This window comes from Theropithecus gelada, chromosome 7b (genome assembly GCF_003255815.1).
Source record: "Theropithecus gelada isolate Dixy chromosome 7b, Tgel_1.0, whole genome shotgun sequence".
Classification (NCBI taxonomy): domain Eukaryota; kingdom Metazoa; phylum Chordata; class Mammalia; order Primates; family Cercopithecidae; genus Theropithecus; species Theropithecus gelada.
Window position 1 is genome coordinate 91,341,619 of NC_037675.1, and position 22,191 is coordinate 91,363,809.

The 22,191-nt window shown below is 38.6% G+C and overlaps 1 protein-coding gene across 2 annotated transcripts in view; it reads right to left on the reverse strand.

Annotated features, from left to right (window-relative positions):
* The window catches only part of EFCAB11 (EF-hand calcium binding domain 11), a 159,517-nt gene that overhangs the window by 130,610 nt on the left and 6,716 nt on the right, over positions 1-22,191 (reverse strand). For both annotated transcript variants that reach the window (XM_025390908.1, XM_025390909.1), the window contains exons 4-5: positions 6,294-6,395; positions 5,295-5,385 (exon numbers count right to left, since the gene is read on the reverse strand). In XM_025390908.1, the coding sequence (XP_025246693.1) occupies positions 5,295-5,385; positions 6,294-6,395 (193 nt within the window). The remainder of the gene's footprint in view (positions 1-5,294; positions 5,386-6,293; positions 6,396-22,191) is intronic.

The window sequence follows — 22,191 nt, forward strand, 5'->3', positions numbered from 1 at the left end:
TGTTCCTCACAACTTTTCTCTTGGTAGAAAACTTGCTTTCAATAATTTATGTGGAAAAAGTTATAATTATCTTCCCCCAAGCAATCACTCATTTAAAAATAAAATCTGAAAAATCACTGTTTCCCCTAATAAAACAAATGCCTCCATAAAACAAGAGCTGAACGTTGATACGGGAGATACTACAAAATAACAAGATACAGCAAAACAACAAAAGGCTATGAGACATCAGCTGATACAGCTCAAGAAAGAAATGTAAGAGAAAAGTAAAACCAAAACAGAAAAAGAAAAATGCCAAATTGGATGCAGTATGAAGGAGAATAGATATTGTTGAAAATACACTAAGCGACATGGTAATATACTAAGAGCAAAGCAAGCAATAAAATAAAAATTAGCAAAAAACTTAAAAGGACTTCCAATATAAGCATAACCAATGTTCTCAAAGAAAAAGAATGTGACTCAAAAATGTTAGCATTCAATCCATTACATATTTTTATTCAAATACAGTGACCCAGATAAGCATTTTTGAACATGAAAGACAGTGGGGAATATAATTCCTATGACCCCTACTTGAGGATAAACTTCAGTTAAGCAGAAACCATAGCAAAAGGCCTGGAGGTGAGCTTTGAATTCATTCAACTGTAGAGCTACGACTAAATCAAAACAGGAGATTATGATTGCACAACAAAATGTGAGTGTTATGAACCCTAATAATATGTTTTCTAAAAAACCACATTGCTTTCATTAATGATTAAATCACTAAAGTAAACATCACCGGAATACCTAGGCAACAATTCACAAACCTTACAAAATTATGTTACATTTAGTTCTCACTTTCCAAATTAATGAATGATGCACCAGTGTTTCTATTAAATTATAAAGTGAAATGATTCCTTGATGCCTATGTCCAAATCTCTTTCTTTGGATTGTTTTTGTTGTTTGGTGGGTTGAACTGCTGTTCTTTGGTTTGTAAAATTAAAGTGTAATGTGGGCAAGTACTTTCGAAAGAGCCTACTCTTGATCTCTAGAAATTTCTTTGGGAAGAATCTGGCAGTCACTGAATTGAAGACTGTAAAAACTTCTTCAGTCATTCAAGCCACAGAGGACCCCGGCCTAATTAGAATTCTCCCTCTCTAGCTGCCTCCTTCTAGTGCTTTTCAGAGATCAGCTTTTTTTCTGGGCCTGTGTAGTGAACTGTGGACCTGGGTAACGAAACCCATACATGCTGGTTAATTAAGTGAAAAGCTACTCAAGCATCTCAAAAAGTGAACGTCTAACCTTGGAAACATTAAATAATTTTGCATCGCTAACAGCCTCAGCAGTTGCTTTTTTTTATTATTGAAAATTGTTTGCATGACTGAAATAAGGATATGTGTGATATGTTAGACATCTCTGTTTCTTTGGCCTACTTCAATTTACACAAACAGGAAATATTTTTCGAGTTCACAACTTCCTTTAATATGTGTTATTCTTTTTTTTTTTTTTTTGAGACAGAGTCTCGCTCTTGTTGCCCAGGCTGAAGTGCAGTGACGTGATCTCGGCTCACTGCAACCTCCACCTCCTGGGTTCAAGCGATTCTACTGCCTCAGCCTCCTGAGTAGCTGGAATTACAGATGCCCACCACCACACCTGGCTAATTCTTGTACTTTTTAGTACAGATGGAGTTTCGCCATGTTGGCCAGGCTGGTCTCGAACTCCTGACCTCAGGTGATCTGCCCGCCTCGGCCTCCCAAAGTGCTAGGATTACAGGCACGAGCCACCGTGCCTGATCGTGTTATTCATTATTTAGTCTAATTTTGGGATTGTGATATTATAAAAATACAATTGAGAGTTTAAAAAGCCCATATTCAATCAACAAAGTATCTTCTTTGGCTGTATGTTGCAGTTTCCAAACTGTTTTGGTCTCACAACCCTAGGAAGTACAAGATTTGTGGGCATATATTCCACAACATGAATATACTTATTTATAGAGGAGCACATGTGTTATTATATTAATATACTATGTACATGGTTAAAGTATAGAAATTTCTAAAGAATTAAAGATAAAAATATTTTATTCATTAATGGAAAATAACTTTCTGATGTCACTAGAAATTATTAATAATACTTAACTAGAACAATGTACATTAATATACTTTATTATTTCTGAAAATCTTGGCTTAATATTTTGTAAGTGAGCAATTTAAAATTCAATTTGTTTTGATACTTGGTTTTAATGGATAGTACAGGTAACTCATGAAAATACATAGATCAAAATGGGAAAAGGTCATCATGCCACTGACTCCATCCTCTGATAATGTAAAGGTTTAGGAATTTGAAAATTTGTTGTATTTTCTAAAATTATTATTTTGTTGTTAACGCCAACTAAAATTCAGCTGGTAAATGTTCATCTTTCCTGATATCTCGCTATTGAATTATATATATAATTATATATGTTTATATATGTTAATCATATATAATCATATATACAATTATTTATAGTTATATATATTTATGTATAATTCTATGTAACAAATTATATACAATTATATCAATTATATAATTATATATTGCATATATATTAAATGCAATTAAATAGGTATAGATTATATATAATTAAATAATTATATATTACATATTATATATACTTAAATATCTATAATCAATTATATATTACATATATACAATTATATACATTAATATATATAATTCCAATCATAATTATATATTACATATATAATTCAATATATATAATTATATATATAATTCAATAGCTTTAATACATTTTCAAGATATACTCTAACCCATGGAAAGATGGACAAATACATATATATATATGTATATACACATTTTTTTTTAAGAGATAGGGTCTTGCTCTGTTGCCCAGGCTGGGGTGTAGTGGTGCAACCATGGCTCACTGCAGCCTCAAACTTCTGGGCTCAAGAGATCTTCCCATCTCAGCCTCCCAAGTAGCTAGTAGCTAGGACTACAGGTATATGCCAACACACCTGGCTAATTTTTGTATTTTGTGTAGAGATTGGGTCTATGTTGCCCAGGCTGGTCTTGAACTCTTGGCCTCAAGCAATCCTCCTGCTTTGGCCTCCTAAAGTGCTAGGATTGAACCACCACACCAGGCCAAATTTCTGTTTTTAATAATTGTGTGCTAAAATCACCAACTTTGTAGATTTTTTTTTTTTCTTGAGACGGAGTCTCACTCTGTCACCCAGGCTGGAGTGCAGTGGTGTGATCTCAGCTCACTGCAACCTCCACATCCCAGGTTCAAGTGATTCTCCTGCCTCAGCTTCCCGAGTAGCTGGGACTACAGCACATGCTACCATACCCAGCTAATTTTTGTCTTTTTAGTACAGATGGGGTTTCGCCATGTTGGCCAGGCTGGTCTCGAATTCCTGACCTCAAGTGATCCACCCACCTTGGCCTCCCAAAGTGCGGGGATTACAGGTATGAGCCACCATGCCTGGCCAGGACATTCCATTTTAAACATACCAAACGTGCAGATATGAATTTTAATAGGTGACATACATTATGTTTTAAAATAAAGTAACATTTTCAAACATCTATTTCAAAAATGTTCTCCCTATAGCACAGCTTCTCTTCTAAGAAGGTGTTATTTTCTCATTCATCATTAAAACATTGCCTGAATGGCTACATTTAAATATATTTTTCAAAAATCTATATAAGGTAGTATCTACTAAAAACATTTAACACATAAAGTTCATCAAATTTGGACAACTTGTCTTTTTGTAAAAAGAAAATGAGTATCAATTTTTAGTTCCTTTGTTAAAAACAACTTTTGTATGGTAGAAGTATACTGATATTCATTACCTATCTCATCACGAAATACAAAGATGCTGCATTTTAAAGGATTTGCTTTTACAAAATCAACTGAGTAATATTTTCCTATAAGCATTTTGTATGCATCTGGCTTTAACTTCTTTGCTCTTCTTCAATAGCTTGCTTAGTAGCTTGCTTGTCAACGATACAGCAAATGAATTTCATATATGTCACTGTTAATGATAATGACTGCAAATCTTCATTCAAATAACTTATTTAATAATTTCTATTGAGAAGGGCTGGCTCTGGTCGTATTTCATTAAGTTACTTTTATCCCAAATGGGAACATCTGCGAGATGTCCCCCAATATCCATTCTCTCTCCCTCTTCCTTGGTATCAAAACCTCTATTCGTGGGCACATCATTGCCCAGAGCAAAGACTACCTTTTCCAAAACTCTTCCCCCTTGCAGCTGTACATGACCTTGGAACTAAGTTTTGGTCACTGGGTTGTAAGTGGAAAAAATATATGTCCTGAAAAGGAGTGCATACCTTCTGCTTTCTTTTTCTCCTAACCAGCTGGAATTCAGATTTGACTGCTGAAACTTAAGCAACCATCTTGGAGCAAGAGGGAGAAGCCAGGTGTTGATACAGCCAGAGCAACAAGAAAACGGGCAATCTGGATCCTTCCCGACTGTATGGTCAACATTCATCCCTGGTTTGCCGATGTTTATATGACAGAGAAATGAATTTCTGTATTTTCTGAGTTTCCGTTCTTTTGGGTTTTCTGGCTCTAACTAGTGTGCTGAACGCTAATGAATACACCTGTTAACAGGGTTGATGAAGAGCTCATGCTGGGAGTCAGAGAAGAGACAGCTCTGCTGTGTTCTCACATCAGCATGTGTTTGCACTATTAATATTACCTTCAATCTGCAGTTTCCTAACAGAAACTGCTTTTAAGCCACTTGTCCATTTTGTCAGGATTCGTTCATAAGAACCACATAATATAATCTTTAAATCCACTATATCAGTTATGTGTGAACAGCAACATGTGTCAGTGGCTTTGAAAGCAAGGGAATGAGGGGGCTACCATCAGGCAACTCCAACCGTTCTCTCCAGACAACTCAAGAATCACATGTAACCTGTGTTCATCTGAAATGCAGACCATGTGAGGACACCAGCGTCCATGCTAAATATTACTAAAGCTTCATTTTCCCTTGGGTCACACGTAAGTATCTGAAGAAGTTATTCTTTCTTCCTATTCCTCTCCTGCCGCTACTCATAAATGCTTGTATGCACCTGCCTGGTGTGCAAGCGCTCCCCCGACTTTACAGTCCACTGTCACGGGTGTGGAAGGACCCATAGTTAACTATAGATTTCCCTCCTGGATCATGACACTATGCTGCAAGAGACAAATGTTCCTGACTGAAAAATCAGAATAAATAAGTGCTTTCCATAAAATCAAAAACATGTAAAAGCAAATGGTAAATCAAAAGAGGATGGTGTACAGAAGGATTTTGATGCCTCACCTGAATACTTCAAGAACAGTCCTTTCTGGTAACTTGGGAGCCACCTGCCTAAATGCTTTTTTGAAATCTTCCAAAGTTAAAAATCCACGATCTATTTGAAAACAATAAAAAATATTCACTTACTTTGATAAGACCTATCAACTGTTACTTCAGCCATAACATTTGTGAAAAACTTACTTTAACATATTACTAGGAGAAAAGCAATAGTTTATGGTTGGTTTCACATATAAGGTAATCTGAGATTGTCTCATTGGAATAATTTGAGATTCTAATAATACTTTCCTTCAGTGCAGTCCCAGCTGATCTTGAAGGTCACTTCTGGCCCTATCATTTTGCCGATTCTCTCAGTCCCCGGGATAGCACTATACGGAGACATGCACTGTAACAGTGGTGTTAGACTTTGAGTCTTTGTGAGTTACCAAAACAAGGCAGTCTTCAAAATTCATGTCTTTTCCTTTGCTTGGTATTAGAATCATGAAATATTAATATTTAGAAGGAAACCATAACAGCAGTCAAGACATTGAACCTAGACGCCATGAGTCTTTTCACTCTGTGTATGATCTGTGGGGCCTAGGGGGTCTACAGCCACCCACCCCTCAGCCACACCTTATGTGGGAAAACAATTCTATCAATCATATGTAGGTCAGACCAAGAGTTGATGAAGAAGTCACACAGTCTCCCACACCTCCATAGGTGGCTCATGGCCTATATCCCCCATGGCCAGTCCTTTTGCGGTCCCCATGACAATCAAGGTACAATATATTAACACAACCATATAACTGTAAATACCACTTCATCCGCGGTAAATGTCAAGAATTTAAAATCACGATGGAGAAAAAAATGTGCACCAATACCTAAGGTAACATCTAACGAATACAGTAATATAATCTTCCAAGTATATTATATATTTGATTTACTGGGTATATAATCCTATTCGCAATCCCTTAATAGCAATTTTTTTTTTTTTTTTTTACATCAAAACACGTTAGAGACACTTACAGTATGTGTCAAAGGCTGTGAAGATGTGTCTTACTTCATTCCGATACCGTTGAGCTTCCTTCTTTTTCCTGACAATATTTAAAAACCCCTCGAGTAATATACCTGAAAGTTGGGGAAAGAACAATTTGTCAAAGGTTACTGTCTTTCTCTTTAAGAAAAAATTAAACAGAAATGAACAGTAATAAATATCACAAATAATCTAATTTTATCTTAATTGTGGTGAACAGTATTTACTCAAGATCTGTAAAGTTTCCTGAAGACCGAAAAAGGCATTTTGCTAAATGCTAACATTTAACAGACCCAACACTAGAAATCAATAGTGAAAATGCAAGACACTTTTAGGGTTCACTGAGCTTTTTCCAGGGGTAAAGAAATGGTGACCTTGAAAAAAGTGTAACACTCTTCCCTGCAACAGATCTAATAAGCAGGAAACTACTTATTAAACAAGGTCTCATAATTTTTCTTTCCTTATGCTTCTTTGATCCCTTTTTTCCTAGCCAGATGTCACTATGGCAGGTTTTTTTCCAACTGGGAGATCGGGTCAGAGAAGTAGTTTCGTAAAAGTCAATACCAATTGCACACCACAGATAAAGGTGGAGAGAATATTACATAAACAATAGAGCTGGCACCATCCCCAGCCCTGGATACACCCCACAACGTGTGGAGCAGCCTCAGGCTCAGCTTCCTGCGACTCTCATAATAAAAGAGCCCAGCATGATAAAATGAGATTGGATACTGTGCTTACAATGTCTATTAAAATGAATTCTAATGTGATCTTTGTAGTAGGTTTAAAGAGCGAAGCCAAGAATTTAAACATTTTAGTGAACTGAGCTCTACATATATAAAAAGAGCGGTTCATTTTTATAACTCAAAATTTCCATAAAATAACATTATCACTCTGTTTTAAAAATAGTCTCTAATCATACAATAACCACATGCACATTTTTTTCTTTTAGTGAGGTAATACTAAGCTGTATACCTTTTGTAAAATAGTTCCAATCATTTAAAAAAAATGTAGAAATTATTTTCTTAATTTCCTACCTCTTTTTTTATATTTAAAGATTTAAAACGGAAAAAAAATGTCTTTCTGTTCTTCAATGATTCCTTTATAACATTTTAGGACCTACTGTGGGCCAGGCACTGTATTAAGTTTTGGAAATAGAGGGAAAAAGAGAATATACGTGATTCTAGTCCCAAGGGAGCTACTGATCTGGTGGGGAAGGCAGTCAATTTTTCAAACACACACCTCAATGCAAACTGTGGCATGGGCAATGAGGGGAAAGACAGGAGGTTGTGAAAAAGATTCACAGGAATCCTCATGTAGAGTAGACTCTGGTGAAGGAGAGATCCCTTCAGGGAGGAGATATTTAAGCCAAGACCTAAACCATGAGACAATACCAACGACCTAGTATTGGGAGGAAGAGCATTGCTGGCAGTAGGAACAGCCTGTGCCGAGGCCGTCGGGTGGCAAGGTGGGAAAATGGAAACAGGCTGCTGTGGTTAGAACAAAGTGAGCCAGAGAGAAGTGATACAAGATGAGGTTGGGTAGAGCAGCAGGGGCCAGAACTCACAGACTCTTGTGGACCACAGTAAATAATTTGGGTTTTATTTAAGCTGCAATAGGAAGTCAACAGAAGGTTTGAATTGGGAAGTTATATGATGTGAGTTTTGAAATATCTTTCTGGCCATTATCTTGATAAAGGGACTGAGGTGGGGGAGCAAAAATGTAGAAAGAGAGACCAGTTAGGAGCCTACTGGCAAGAGATGTGGTTGCCAGGGTTGCTGGCAGTGGGGATGAGAGGAGTGGAAGGTTTCCAGATATATTTTAGAATCTAAATAACATAGCTTGATGAAGAACTAGATGTGGCGGGTGAGAAAGAAGGAGACGTCAAGAATATCCCATAGATTCTGGCTTGAAGAGCTACTTAAAGAGAGGAGAAAGTCTGGGAGAAGAGCAAAATTGGGGCGAGATGAGGAGTTGCCATTCAGCTGTGTGAAGTGTTCAGTGCTCTGGAGACAACCAAGAGGAGAAGTTCAGGAGGTGGCTGGCTGTCTTCTAGGCAACAGGGCATATCTCCCTCACATACCAGAGTGCCTGGCAGGTGCTCAATCGTATGTACTATAGCAAATTAGCATATGTAGCAATTTTTTTCTGTAGTTGTAGGGATACATATTGATGCAGCTCCATTCTTACCTAATCACCCCTGTGACAGAGACCATATGCCAAATTGCTAGCTGAGGTTAAAATTGAAGTCTAGCCATGCCATGTGCCCATCAGGTCATATCCATACGTTAGCTTCAAAAACACCAAAATCTAGTCAATTAAGTAGCATCTAGAGTAGCTGAAATTCTTGAATAATGTATTTACTGATAATGGCATGTCCTTGGAGACCCTTCAGAAACGTACCCCAGTCTACCTCTCAAGACTTCCTAGTCAACTTCCTGGTGCTTCCTCAAGCCAAGAGGCCCTTTCACACTCCACACCTTTGCATGTATAAAACACACTGCCTGGAATAATGCACTTTCTCCTTGTTTCTCCTAGGGAATGTTTACATCTCCTTCCAGATGCAACCCAGGCCTCATCTCCTATTTGAATGTGTCTCTGATTTCTCTCAGCTGAGTCCTCTTTCTGTGACCCGACAGCGCTCTGTTCATCATGCAATCATAGAAGTGATTAGGATCTATGGTAATTATTTGGCCACATGTCTAACTGAGACCTGCTGAGGGAAAGCAGTGTATAGTGTTCAAAATTTTATCCCACGTTTAACATAATGTCTAGCAGACAGTAGGCATTCATTACATGTTTGCTGAGTAAGTAACGTTCAATGAATAATAAACAAGAAGATGTTGTTTAGAGTTTTAGCAAAAAGCATTAAAATGTGTGTGGGTTTTTTTTTTTTTTTCCCTAGAGACATGGTCTCGCTCCGTTGCCCAGGCTGGAGTGCAGAGGCTAGTCACAGGCATGGCCACAGCGCACTGCAGCCTCAAAATCCTAGCCTCAAGTTATCCTCCACTTCAGTCTCCCCAGTAGCTGGAACTAAAGGCATATGCCACCATGCCAGGCTTAAAATGTGTGTTTTAGACCAGGTGTGGTGGCTCACGCCTATAATCCCAACACTTTGGGAGGCAAAGGTGGGCAGAGAGGTTGAGGTCAGGAGTTCCAGACCAGCATGGCCAACATGGCAAATCTGTCTCTACTAAAAATACAAAAATTAGCCAGGTGCAGTGGCTCACACCCGTAATCCCAGTAATTTGGGAGGCTGAGGCAGGCAAATCACCTGAGGTCAGGAGTTTGAGACCAGCCTGGCCAACATGGCAAAACCTGCCTCTACTAAAAATACAAAAATTAGCCAGGTGTGGCGGCATGCACCTGTAATCCCAGCTACTCGGAGGGGGGCTGAAGCATAAGAATAGCCTGAACCCAGGAGTTGGTGGTTGCGGCGAGCCGCAATCGTGCCACTGCACTCCAGCCTGGATGACAGAGCAAGACTGTCTCAAAACAGGAAAAAAAACAAAAAACAAAAAGACCCATGTTTTAAATGATCTTATAACTCTGTAAATGAATGCCAAAAAGTAGGTCTCTTTCTATTCACATAGCCAGCAAAATAAACTGTCATTTCGGAAACTCCCATTTCTTAAAACATATGATATAGTAAAAACCAAACAAAATCCAGAGACAACTACATTCATAATATTTGCTCTTATCATTGCATTTGACTTAGAGAAGTGATAAAGGGAAAAAAGCACAATTCCATAGTTCACTGTGTAATTCATAAGGAAAAAAAAGGACCTGAGTGGTGATATCTTTTATATTACTTATTCAGATAACTCACGAGTATTTGGAGCTATGAAGTATTCAGGTCTTTATTTCACAATTTTGTAGGATAAAAACAAATGTTCTTTAGCTTTTACTAGGAGAAAATGTATGTGGATTTAAACTGTATGCCTATTACCACTTAAAAGGAAAAGCCATCCAATAACACCAATTACTCCATATGTGTAATCAATTTCTTTCACACTATTTTCCCACAAAATCATATGCTTTATTTCTTAAAGTCCATATTCTAGGGGTTAAACTCATCAAGTATATATCGTGTGAACATTTCCCCTCCCTTCTATGCCCTTAATTGTCTTAGTCTTCCAAGGCAACATTTATCCAAATACAAGCCCCTTTTCTAAAAACCAGAGGAATTTTTTTGTTCAGCTCGGCTCTCATGTTGTAGTAATATGATCACTTTCCAAAGCCAATACATAATAACATGCTATTCCTGAAGCTCCACAATGAAAACACACTAATGTAAGCTGTATTCACCTAGCTCTCTAAATAGCCTAGAAATAGAGTTCCTACTACTAGCTCCACCTGCTGTCACAACATTCACACCTAAAATTACCACTTCACAAAGCCTTTCAGTAATTCTACTGACATCAGATTTCATACCCAATAAGAAATGTATTACCTGTGTCCCCTCCCACCCCGCCTCCAGAGGAAGAATATGTTCAGAAAATTCTAATTTCATATACAATGTTAAGTCTTTTGTATACACCATTTCACTACTAACAGTTACTTAAACATACTTTACTGTGGTTACAAATTAGCATCACAATGTTAGGAACCACACAGGTCTCTGTGTTTATCTATGTTTATTGTTAATATGTCTGCAGAAGGTATTCAGAAATTGCCTGGGTCATTGGACTCTATCAATAGTTGGCAAACTATTTTTTTTTTTTAAGCTGTAGGAAAGGTTTTTCTTTATATGAAAATGGAAAGCCTCATCTGTAGAGGAGATGAAGGCAGAACTACTTGGTTTGAAGTGGGTGGCCTTCCCATTCTTCCCTATCCAGCAGTGTCTTTTGAATGTGTCCCCAAAGAATCTAGGATTGAGGATCATGGTTTAAAGACCACTGGACCAATGATTTTTTTTTTTTTTTTTTTTTTGAGACGGAGTTTCCCTCTGTCACCCAGGCTGGAGTGCAGTGGCCCAATCTCAGCTCGCTGCAAGCTCTGCCTCCCAGGTTCACGCCATTCTCCTGCCTCAGCCTCCTGAGTAGCTGGGACTACAGGCGCCTGCCACCAAGCCCAGTTAATTTTTTGTATTTTTAGTAGAGATGGGGTTTTACCGTGTTAGCCAGGATGACCTCGATCTCATGACCCTGTGATCCGCCCACCTCAGCCTCCCAAAATGCTGGGATTACAGGCGTGAGGGACCAATGATCTTTACAAATCCTTCCTGACTCTGCAAGTCCATGCATTTTTTTGTGCAACTGGAAAACATCTCCTTCCATTTTATAAACAATCCTTGGCAAAATGGACTCTCTTCATGTTCTATAACATATATATACACACACATATATCTACACACATATATACACACATATACACACATACATACATATATATATATATTTGAGACGGAGTCTCACTCTGTTGCCAGGCTGGAGTGCAACGGTGCAGTCTCAACTCACTGCAACCTCCGCCTCCTGGGTTCAAGTGATTCTACTGCCTCAGCCTCCCAAGTAGATGGGATTACAGGTGCATGCCACCACACCTGGCTGATTTTTGTATTTTTAGTAGAGATGGGGTTTCACCATATTGGCCAGGCTGGTCTCGAACTCCTGACTTCATGATCTGTCCACCTCAGCCTCATAAAGTGCTGGGATTACAGGCATGAACCACTGTGCCCTGCCGACATGTACATATTTTTTAGTTTCCAAACTACTTAATAAATGTGATATATATATACACACACACACACACACATATATATATACAAAAAGCTATACGTAATGGAACTTTCAAGTAAAAAATTCATATAGTTTTGTTAGACTTTTTGAATATATCTTCCCCTGTGGTGAAAGATGATTACCCTCCTAAGAAACTGCTTAAAAACAAACAAGTAGAAAAAAATAACCTTTCTAGTCTTTCTCTGACATATATATATGTCATATATGTGACGTATGTCATATGACATATATGTGTGACGTATATGTCAGAGAGAGACTAAAAAGGCTATTTTTTTCTACTTGTTTGTTTTTAAGCAGTTTCTTAGGAGGGTAATCATCTTTCACCACAGGGGAAGATATATTCAAAAAGTCTTAACAAAACCACATAAATGTTTTACTTGAAAGTTTCATTACGTATAGCTTTTTGTGGTTGACAGTTCTAAGCTTCAGGGTCAGTGCACACAGAGAAATCCTCTTGAAAATGAAGGAGTCTAGCATCTGGCTATCATAGTGAGCTCAAATTAGAAACTGCAATAAACCTGGGGAGAGTGAAGGAGAAAACAATAAAAATGGCAAGTCATTTGGGCTGTAAGCCTGGTCCTAGATTTAGTAGAAAGGAAGGGTTCATGTTCATTGTGCCACATATTGATTTTTCTAGGAGTTAAAAAATGCTTAAAAATTAGGGTTTAAAAGGATGAAGCAGTCTTTCAAAAGGGATAATACAAGCCTTCTCTAGTTTGAAACACAAAATTCAGATTATGACTTTTAGGGGCCATGACGGTGAAGAGGTGGGGGAAGGATATAATGTGTTCACACAGAAAGACTGAAAGGATGGTAGGTGAAAATGACTTCAAAAATAGTGAGTTGTCACCTATGATAAATGAATTCAGAGGACAATATTTTCTTCCAGTTTACTACAGAAGCGTAAGGAAATAAAGAGAAAATAATCTACCTTAATGGAAGAAATCAAGTTTTACTATATAATTGGAGGGAAAATGAGTAAAAACAGTTAGAGGCCAGGTGTGATGGCTCATGTCTGTAATCCCAGCACTTTGGGAGTCCGAGGCAGGCAGACCACCCGAGGTCAGGAGTTAAAGACCAGCCTGGCCAACATGGTGAAACCTCGTCTCTACTAAAAATACAAAAATTAGCCAGGTGTGGTGGTGCTGCACCTGTAATCCCAGCTACTCCGAAGGCTGAGGCAGGAGAATCACATGTTCACCTCCAGATTTGAACCTGGGAGACAGAGGTTGCAGTGAGCCAAGACCGCGCCACTGCACTCCAACCTGGGCAACAAGAGCGAAACTCCATTTCAAAAAACAAAACAACAACAACAACAACAAAAACAAATAAACAAAAACCAGTTACAGTAGAATAGACAAATCTGCACCAATAAAATCTTACTTCTGTCAAACCCAGGCAGGAATTGTTACTTTTTTATTATATAAATCTCCTGCTCATAAAGCTTAAAAGGTTCCTCAGTGTTAAACAGCACAAAGTTTTAATACCTTATTCTGGACTTTAAAGCTTCATCCCTCCTTCCATGCACACCAGTTCTTAATCCTTCCCAACTCTCATCATGTCAGCTGACTCGGCTGGACACAATTCATTTATAGTTATGTACTATACTCCTTGCTGTTGCAGAGGTTAAAAAAAAAGGTAAAAATCCAAGGAGAGTGGATTCTGTTAATGGGAGGACTGCATTAACAGCATGACAGCTGATATATTTAGGTATGCAAATCTGAGATGGGAGAGAGATTTGTAAGAGAACAGGGACCTAGGAAGAAGAGATTTCAGGCACTGAGGTGGACACCACAGAAGAGCGTCTCTGAAGAACTCTACACAGAGAGCACAGCACCAGCAACAGGAGCAGGAGGCGGGGCACACAACTGGCACCTGCACTGCATTCATTTACCACCTTTCTCCTTTGCTCCATCACTGTTTCAAATCCCACCCATCCTTCAGCGTGTCCAGCTCCAGGCCCACATCTCCTCTAGGGGGCAGTGCTGCCCTCCTGAACTCTTAGAGGTTTTCTTGCCTGTAATAAACATCTGGTGGTAAAAGAAGTGGCAATATTTCTTTCATCTTCCCTATCACATAAGATATATACATATTTTTTGAGATGGAGTCTTGCTCTGTCACCCAGGCTGGAGTCCAGTGGCAGGATCTTGGCTCACTGCAACCTCCGCTTCCCAGGGTCAAGCAATTCTCCTGCCTCAGCCTCCCGAGTAGCTGGGATTACAGGCACCCGCCACCACGCCCAGCTAATTTTTGTATTTTTAGTAGAGATGGTGTTTCACCATGTTGGCCAGGCTGGTCTTGAACTCCTGACCTCGTGATCCACTTTCCTCGGCCTCCCAAAGTGCTGGGATTACAGGCTTGAGTCACCGCACCCAGACCACATAATTTTTTTAAAAATGTCTTTAGGTCAGTGTCTGTGTCTCCTAATTCTTCCCCATCTCTATAGTGAAACATATTCACCATTTTCTAAATGGGTAATTAAATAAACACACGGATGGGTGAATATCTGTAGGAGATCCCACAAAATGCCCCTATGATTATAATATCAAGATAAGGTCACCTTAATGTGTATGCAATTTCCTGATTATAGAAAAGAACTAGGAGGCCAATTGAAATCTGAAATCACCCAAAACCTTCATCCCTGCTATATCTTGGTCTTTGTTCCATAGAAGCCAAAATAAAAAACCATACATAATAGCAGGTGTTTTATGACAGAAACTAAGACCAGAAAAAGGATATTTAAATTTAGAAAAATAATACCTTTAATAGTCAATGTCTGGTGTAGAACAAGCCAGATAAGATATTAATAAATAAAAGCATGCAAGCCAACTGACCATTAACCTAATCATCCACAAATTATTTTTCAATTGGACCTTACACGGGATAGCAGTCACACAGTCCATAATTACTGTTATGATGAATCAATCTCTTTGATTTTTCCATCATTCAAAGTTGAGGGTTAAAAGTAAGTTCCTGGAAAGCTTTTTCAAGTATCAAAGTAGAATATGTTCATTAATTTAAAATGGCAATAGTATAAGGAAACAGAAAAGACGCTCAATCTGTTCGCTTAGTGAAAACAAAATTCTGAAGTCTTTTTTTCTGGTTTTTAACCTTAGGCATATTTTACATAGATCTGAGATAATAACACAGAGACAAATGTATGAGGATTCAGTGGGACAATGCTCATTCAGTTCTTATTTATAGCTTTTAGCATAAAGAAAAGCCCTGTAAATCTTGGCTGTTGTTATTTATATAGAATGGTCTACAATTTTTCTGGAATAAAGACCATCTGAGATCTGTATACTTGGAACACACAGCCTTTGCCCTTCATAGAATTGCCCTGACATTAAACACTGGTCTTGAGAAAAGATGAAGCAACAGCGTTACAAAATTCACTACTGCATTTATTGAACAGCTCGTCGACAGTGACATCCACTCACCAGTCTCTCCTCCATGAGACATCACAGAAGAACTATCCCAGGGCAGGAGGACTTAACGCCTCTCTAGAAAAAGCGTTTTGTTGCATGGACCCTGACTGCAGCCGTGCTTGCTCATGTTTTCCTATTTGCTCTGGATGCTAGGTAGTCCAGAACCAAATTTGAAATTAACATCTAACAACTATAGAGAACATGGTGACTTGTGTTTTGTGTATTGATTCTACTCCTGACTTTAACTCATTGATTCATAAAGTTCCTTAGGGGAATGAATACCGGCCTCAATTTTGTCACAATTAGGAATATGACCCATGGCACTATTAGAAATCAAAGGAAGGGCTTATCAATTGGTTAAGAGGGTGAGGTAGAGGTCAGATCACATTGGTCGGCTACTTACTAGCTAGTGGTGCCACTCTGGGCAAATTACTTAACCTCGCTGGGCTTCTGGATTTATTTTTTTTTAATCATTAAACTTTTTAGTACTTTTTTTTTTTTTTTTTAAAAGAGATATGGTGTTGCAATGTGCCAAGGCTGATCTCAAACTCCTGGGCTCAAGTGATCTTCCCACCACAGCTGGGAATACAGGTGCATACCACCATGAATGGCCAGAATTTTTTAACTTATAAAATGGGGATAATCAGCCAGGCACAGTGGCTCATGCTTGTAATTCCAGCACTTTGGGAGGCTGAGGTGGGAGGATCACTTGAGTCCGGGAGTTAGAGACCCTGACTCAAAAATAATAACTTAAAATAATAAAACATAATGAAGATACTATGGTTTGGCTGTGGGTCCCTACCCTACCCAAATCTCATCTCGAATTGTAATACCTGTCGGGGTAGGGGCCTGGTGGGAGGTGACTGAATCATGGGAGCTGATTTCCCCCTTGTTCTCACCAGATCTGGTTGTTTGAAAGTGTGTGTCAATTTCCCATTCACTCTCTCTCTCTCCTGCCACCATGTGAAGAAGGTCTTTGCTTCACCTTTGCCTTCTGCCTTGATTGTAAGTTTCCTGAGGCCTCCCCAGTTATGTTTCCTGTTAAGTCTATGGAACTGTGGGTCAATTAAACCTCTTTTCTTAATAAATTACTCAGTCTCAGGTAGTTCTTTAGAGCAGTGTGAAAATGGGCTAATACAGAGGATAATCATAATATCATAGTTGTATTAAATATAACAATCATTACAGATGAATGTGCTCATCACAGATCTGCACAATAACTGTTCAGGCAATGATTGCTGCAATTATCTATTATAATAATAATAAATACTGTAAAAGGATTTTGCCAAGTATTTATTATTTTATTATTCCTCTATATCATTTTGTGATTCTTCTCTGAAGCCTAGGTTCCTCATTTTAAAATAAGGACATATGACTGTTTTCCAGGTCTCTTCTAGTTGCAAGCTTATTCATTCTATACACTTGCAGAAGTTATGAAGTGCATCACAGAGAATGAGGGTTATAATGAAACCCTCTGAAAGAGGTAGCAAGACTGTAAATCAGAACTGACCTCAACTGTGATGTGCTGCTTCCTTTAACAAATGGCTTGATTTTTTTCTCCCACTCATATATTTCCTTGTTTCAAGCAGCCACAACAGTTTTTGCTTATATTCACTTGCTTGTTAGGTTACAGGCAATTAAAAACATCATTAGCACCTTTCTGCTCCTCACCCTGGCTGCCCTCAAATTCTCCCAGCATGTACACTTCTTCCAGACATTCTACTGTTATTTCTAGTAGCTTTAATTTTTCACTCTTCTTAATTTTCACAAGGAAATCTCTATTGAAATGACCCACTTTTCAAGAGGATTAGAAGCCCTTGGGAAGCAGGGCCTGGGCATCCAGGTTTAGGTATAATCCCAAACCCAAAGTGCAGGGTGTCTAGCTTCGGGGCTCTGCCCCTTCCTGAAAGCAGCTGAATCTGACCTCACCCTGCAAGCTGGGCAGCAACTGGGCCCTGCACAAAGAATCCTGTGGATGGCGTGTTAGAGCCCTGTTCTGAAGAAGAGCAATGGATAGTAGAGGAGAATTCCCAAGTCACAGCTGTATTATAAAGAACTTTGGAAAGTTGATTACCTGAATAAATAGTTGCCAGGAGGCCAAGGCCAGCATTTGACTTTTTTTTTTTTTTTTTTTTTTTGAGACAGGGTCTTGCTCTGTCACCCAGGCTGGCGTGCAGTGGCGCGATCACGGCTCACTGCAGTCTCAACCTCCTGGGCTCAAGCAATCCTCTACCTCAGCCCCCTGAGTAGCTGGGACTGGCATGTACCATCAGGCCTGGCTAATTTTTGTAGAGATGGGGTTTTGTTTGCCATGTTGCCCTAGTTGGTGTCAAACTCCTGGGCTCAAGTGATCCACCCACCTTGGCCTCCCAAACTGCTGGGACTATAGCCGTGAGCTACCACACCCGGCCAATTTCAGTTCTTCAAGATCCAAACATTAAGAAGAGAGATAATACATGTGGAAAAAACATTTAATCTGCACAGGAGCCCTCTTCTTTCAAGAGAAATACCATGTAAAATTGACTTGTATCAATAATAGAGAATGAAGAAAAAGCAGATGGTTTGAAATTGGTTCAGTATGGAACAGTTCTAATAGAAAAATTGCATGTTAGCAGCAATCAGAGTTCAGCAGTGATTTCTTGCTAGGCTATTTTACTCCTTTTCTTGAATGTTTGTGGTCTTGAGTTTCTCCAAATAAACACACACACACACACACACACACACAAACACGAGTACAGCTGGGAGAATACAGGTGGGGACTGTATTCTTTCTTCCAGAATCCATACCTCTCTGCACATTAGAGAACTAGTTAAGGAAAGAAAACATTCAGTGTAAAGTCAAATCCTTAATTCAAAATCAGAGAACATACAGAAGAAAGAAAGTCTATGAGAATAATGAATGTTAAAGTGCCTTCAGCAATAGTCACGCTTGATGTATCAGAAAAGTCACTGTATTAATATTTTTTCATGCTACTGATAAAGACAAGACTGGATGATTTACAAAAGAAAGAGGTTTAATGGACTTACAGTTTGACATGGCTGGGGAGCCCCCACAATCATATCAGAAGGGAAAGAGGAGCAAATCATGTCTTACATGAATGGCAGCAGACAAGAGAGAGCTTGTGCAGGGGAACTCTTCTTTTTAAAACCATCAAATCTCGTGAGACTTATTCACTATCACAAGAACAGCATGGGAAAGACCCACCCCTATTATTCAATTATCTCCCACCGGGTCCCTCCCACAACACGTGGGAATTATGGGAGCTACAAAATGAGATTTGGGTGGGGACACAGCCAATCCATATCAGTAACATAATAGAGAAACACGATATAATGACTAGCGGAAGATCTTCATCCAGAAAGAATAACTCACTGAATATCAGGGAACTCTTAAGAAAGATAAATATTATCAATGCAAAGAATATGGGAAATCCTTTTGCCGGAAAAGAAAACTCTCTGTAGATAGGAATATTCACAAAAAACCCTAAGAAAAAAGTGTAGAAAAGGCTTTATCAAGAAGTTGTAACTAATGGAACATCAAACATTATTCTGAATATTCTGAAAGTGAAAATTTTCAACAAGAAATTTAAAACCTGGAGCAATTCTATCAAGCTAGGGATTATATCAAGAACATGTTCTCCCAGCAATAATCCTGAAAGTCATACTTCAAATGTGATTCTAAAACTTGTATATAAAGTGTAACAGATTTTCAATCTAAATATTAGTAATCCCTGATCTCTTTTTTCCCCCACTGCTCAGTGTGGGTAGTAGTTTCTCATTTTTATTGATTACCTCAACAAAATCAGCTTTTAATTTTTTTTTGTTTGTCCTCTTTCCAATTTCATCAATTTCCATTACAATCTTTACTATTTCCTTTCCTCCACTTATTTTGGGCCTTATTTACTCTTTTTTGTAGTTAAAGGTGGAAGTTAATTAAAGGTAGAAGCTGAGGTCATCAGTTTGAGACATTTATTCTTTCCCAAACATAGAAAGTTAGTGCTACCACTTTCCAAGTATTGCTTTCAATCCATCCTACAAAATTTGAAATGTGGTCTTTACATTCAATTCAAAATACTTCCTAATTTTTCCCTTTTGATTTTTTTCTTTGACCTATGAGTTATTTAGAAGTGTACTATTTATCTGGAACTTTTAAACTTTTATTTGGAACAACTATTTGCAACTTTTCCAGACAGCTTTGCTATTGGTTTCTAATATAATTCCATCACAAAGAACATACTTTGTACTTTAAATGTATTGACATGTTTAATGGCCCAGAGTATGACCAATTTTATTAAATATGCTGTGTAGACTTGAAAGGAATGTGTATTCTGCTGTTGTTGGGTAGAACATTCTAGAGATGACAATTAGGTCACACTGGTTGACAGTGTTGTTCACGTCTCCTATATCCTTATTGATTTTATGTCTACTTGCTTCATTAATTATTGATAGGGGTGTTGCAGCCTCCTACCATGATCATGGATTTGTCCATTTTTCTTCACAGTTTTATTAGTTTTTTGCTTCATGTATTTTGAATTTCCATTATTAGGGGATTTTTTTTTTTTTTTTGAGACAGAGTCTTGCTCTGTCACCCAGGCTGGAGTGTCATGGTGCAATCTGGGCTCACTGCAACCTCCACCTCCCGGGCGCAAGTAATTCTCGTGCCTCAGCCTCCCGAGTAGCTGGGATTACAGGTATGCACCACCATGTTCAGATAATTTTTTTGTATTTTTTCATAAAGATGGGGTTTCATCATGGTTGTTCTCAAACTCCTGGCCTCAAGTGATCTGGCTGCGTTGGCCTCTCAAAGTGCTGGGATTATAGGCTTGAGTCATGACACCCAGCCAGGGGCATAAATATTTAATTCCCTTAATGAACTGGCTGTCCTTATCCCTGGTAATATTCCTTCTTCTGAAGTCTACTGCATCTGATATTAACATGCTCACTTTCGCATTCTTTTGGTTAGTGTTCAGTACAGTATATATTTCTAATCTTTTTTGCCCTTATATTTCAAGTGGGCTTCTAGGCAACACAGAGTTAGTTTGTACTCGTTTATCTAATTTAACAGTATCTCCCTTTCAATGGGGCTGTTGAGATCATTTACATCTAACTAAAACATTAATGACTGGATTTAAATCTACCATATTGTTTGTTTTCTACTTGTCTATTTCCATCTATTCTTGTTCCCATTTTCTTCTTCTTTTGAATTAATTAATTAACTTTTTTAAGAGATGAGGTCTTACTCTGTCGCCCAGGCTGGGGTGCTGTGGTGTGATAATGGCTAAGTGCAACCTCAAACTCCTGGGCTCAAGGGATCCTCCTACCTCAGCCTCCCAGGTAGCTAAGATTATAGGCACGTGCCATCATGCCTGGCTATGGTTTGTTTTGGTTTTTTTTTTTTTTTTGCTTTTTTGTTGAGATAGTCTCATACTATGTTGACCAGACTGGTCTTGAACTCCTGGCATCAAACAATCCTCCTGCTTTGGCCTCCCAAGGTGCTGGGATTACAGGTGTGAGTCACCACCAGCAGCCAACTGCTGTCATTTTTAGCTTTGTTCCTATTCACATAATGTGTCTTTTTTTTCCCTAGATACACTTATGATTTTTTAAAATACTAAAAAAGGAAAGATACTATTAAGGATGTTATTAGATCAACCGACAAAATATAGATGATAAATCAGATAAAACACAGTATCAACCTATATTTATGAACATGATAAGCATACTGTGGTTATGTTTAGTACAGAAGAGAAAGGGATAGTGGTAGAAAGTGCAAAGGAGAAGGAAGATGGGGTAAAATGTTAACAATGTCAATCTGGGTAAAAGGTGTACCTTATACAGAGAGTAAGCTATTCTCTGTACTAATTTATTTTGAACTTTTTGGAAGTTTTAAATTATTCAAAAAAAGGTAATATTTAAAAAGCCAATTCAACATGCTCTGGATCCTCTCCCCTTACACAACAGGTCTCTTCCCTCCCTCTCTCTCATCTTCTTTCCTCCTCTTCACTAGATCATTCGGCTAAGCTTGGGAACACATTCTTCCATTTAAATATTAACAATCACAAGCAAACAAAACATCTCTTGATCCACTGCCACTCTGGACTTAACGAAAGCCTCATCTACTCACATTGTCACACTTTACCATCACTTTCCACTTATCTTCAACCCAGTCTGCCCTCACCACACTTTGAAATGCCTCTTGCTAAAGTCACCAAACACCTCCAGGTGGCCAACTGCAAAGGATACTCATCAGTTATGCCACCTCACCTTTCTGGAGCATTTGATAGTGCTGAGCACACCTTCCTCATTAAAATATCTACTTCTCTTGGTTTTTGATCAAACACTCAATTTTCCTCTTGCCCCTCCATCACTCCTAAGTCTCCTTTGCCATTTCTTCATCTTCCACCTGACTTCTACTGGCTAGAGTTCTTAACATTCTCAGTCCACTCTCTCTCTCTAAGTGGTCTCATCCATTCTCATTATTTTAAAATCTGTCTACAGGTTGATGACTCCCACATTTCTTCAGCCCAGAACTTACTTCTGAAATTCATCCAGTCCGACTGCTTGGACATAGTAAACTAACACTTCTCAAACATATTCAAAATTGAGCTCTTAGTCTCCCTTACCCCCAAGCATTGCCCGCCCCCTGCCCCCACCCCATGGCCCCACCCGCCTGCCATCTTCTCTTTTCAGTAGGTGCCATGTCCATTCATCCAGATGCAAAAGTCAGAA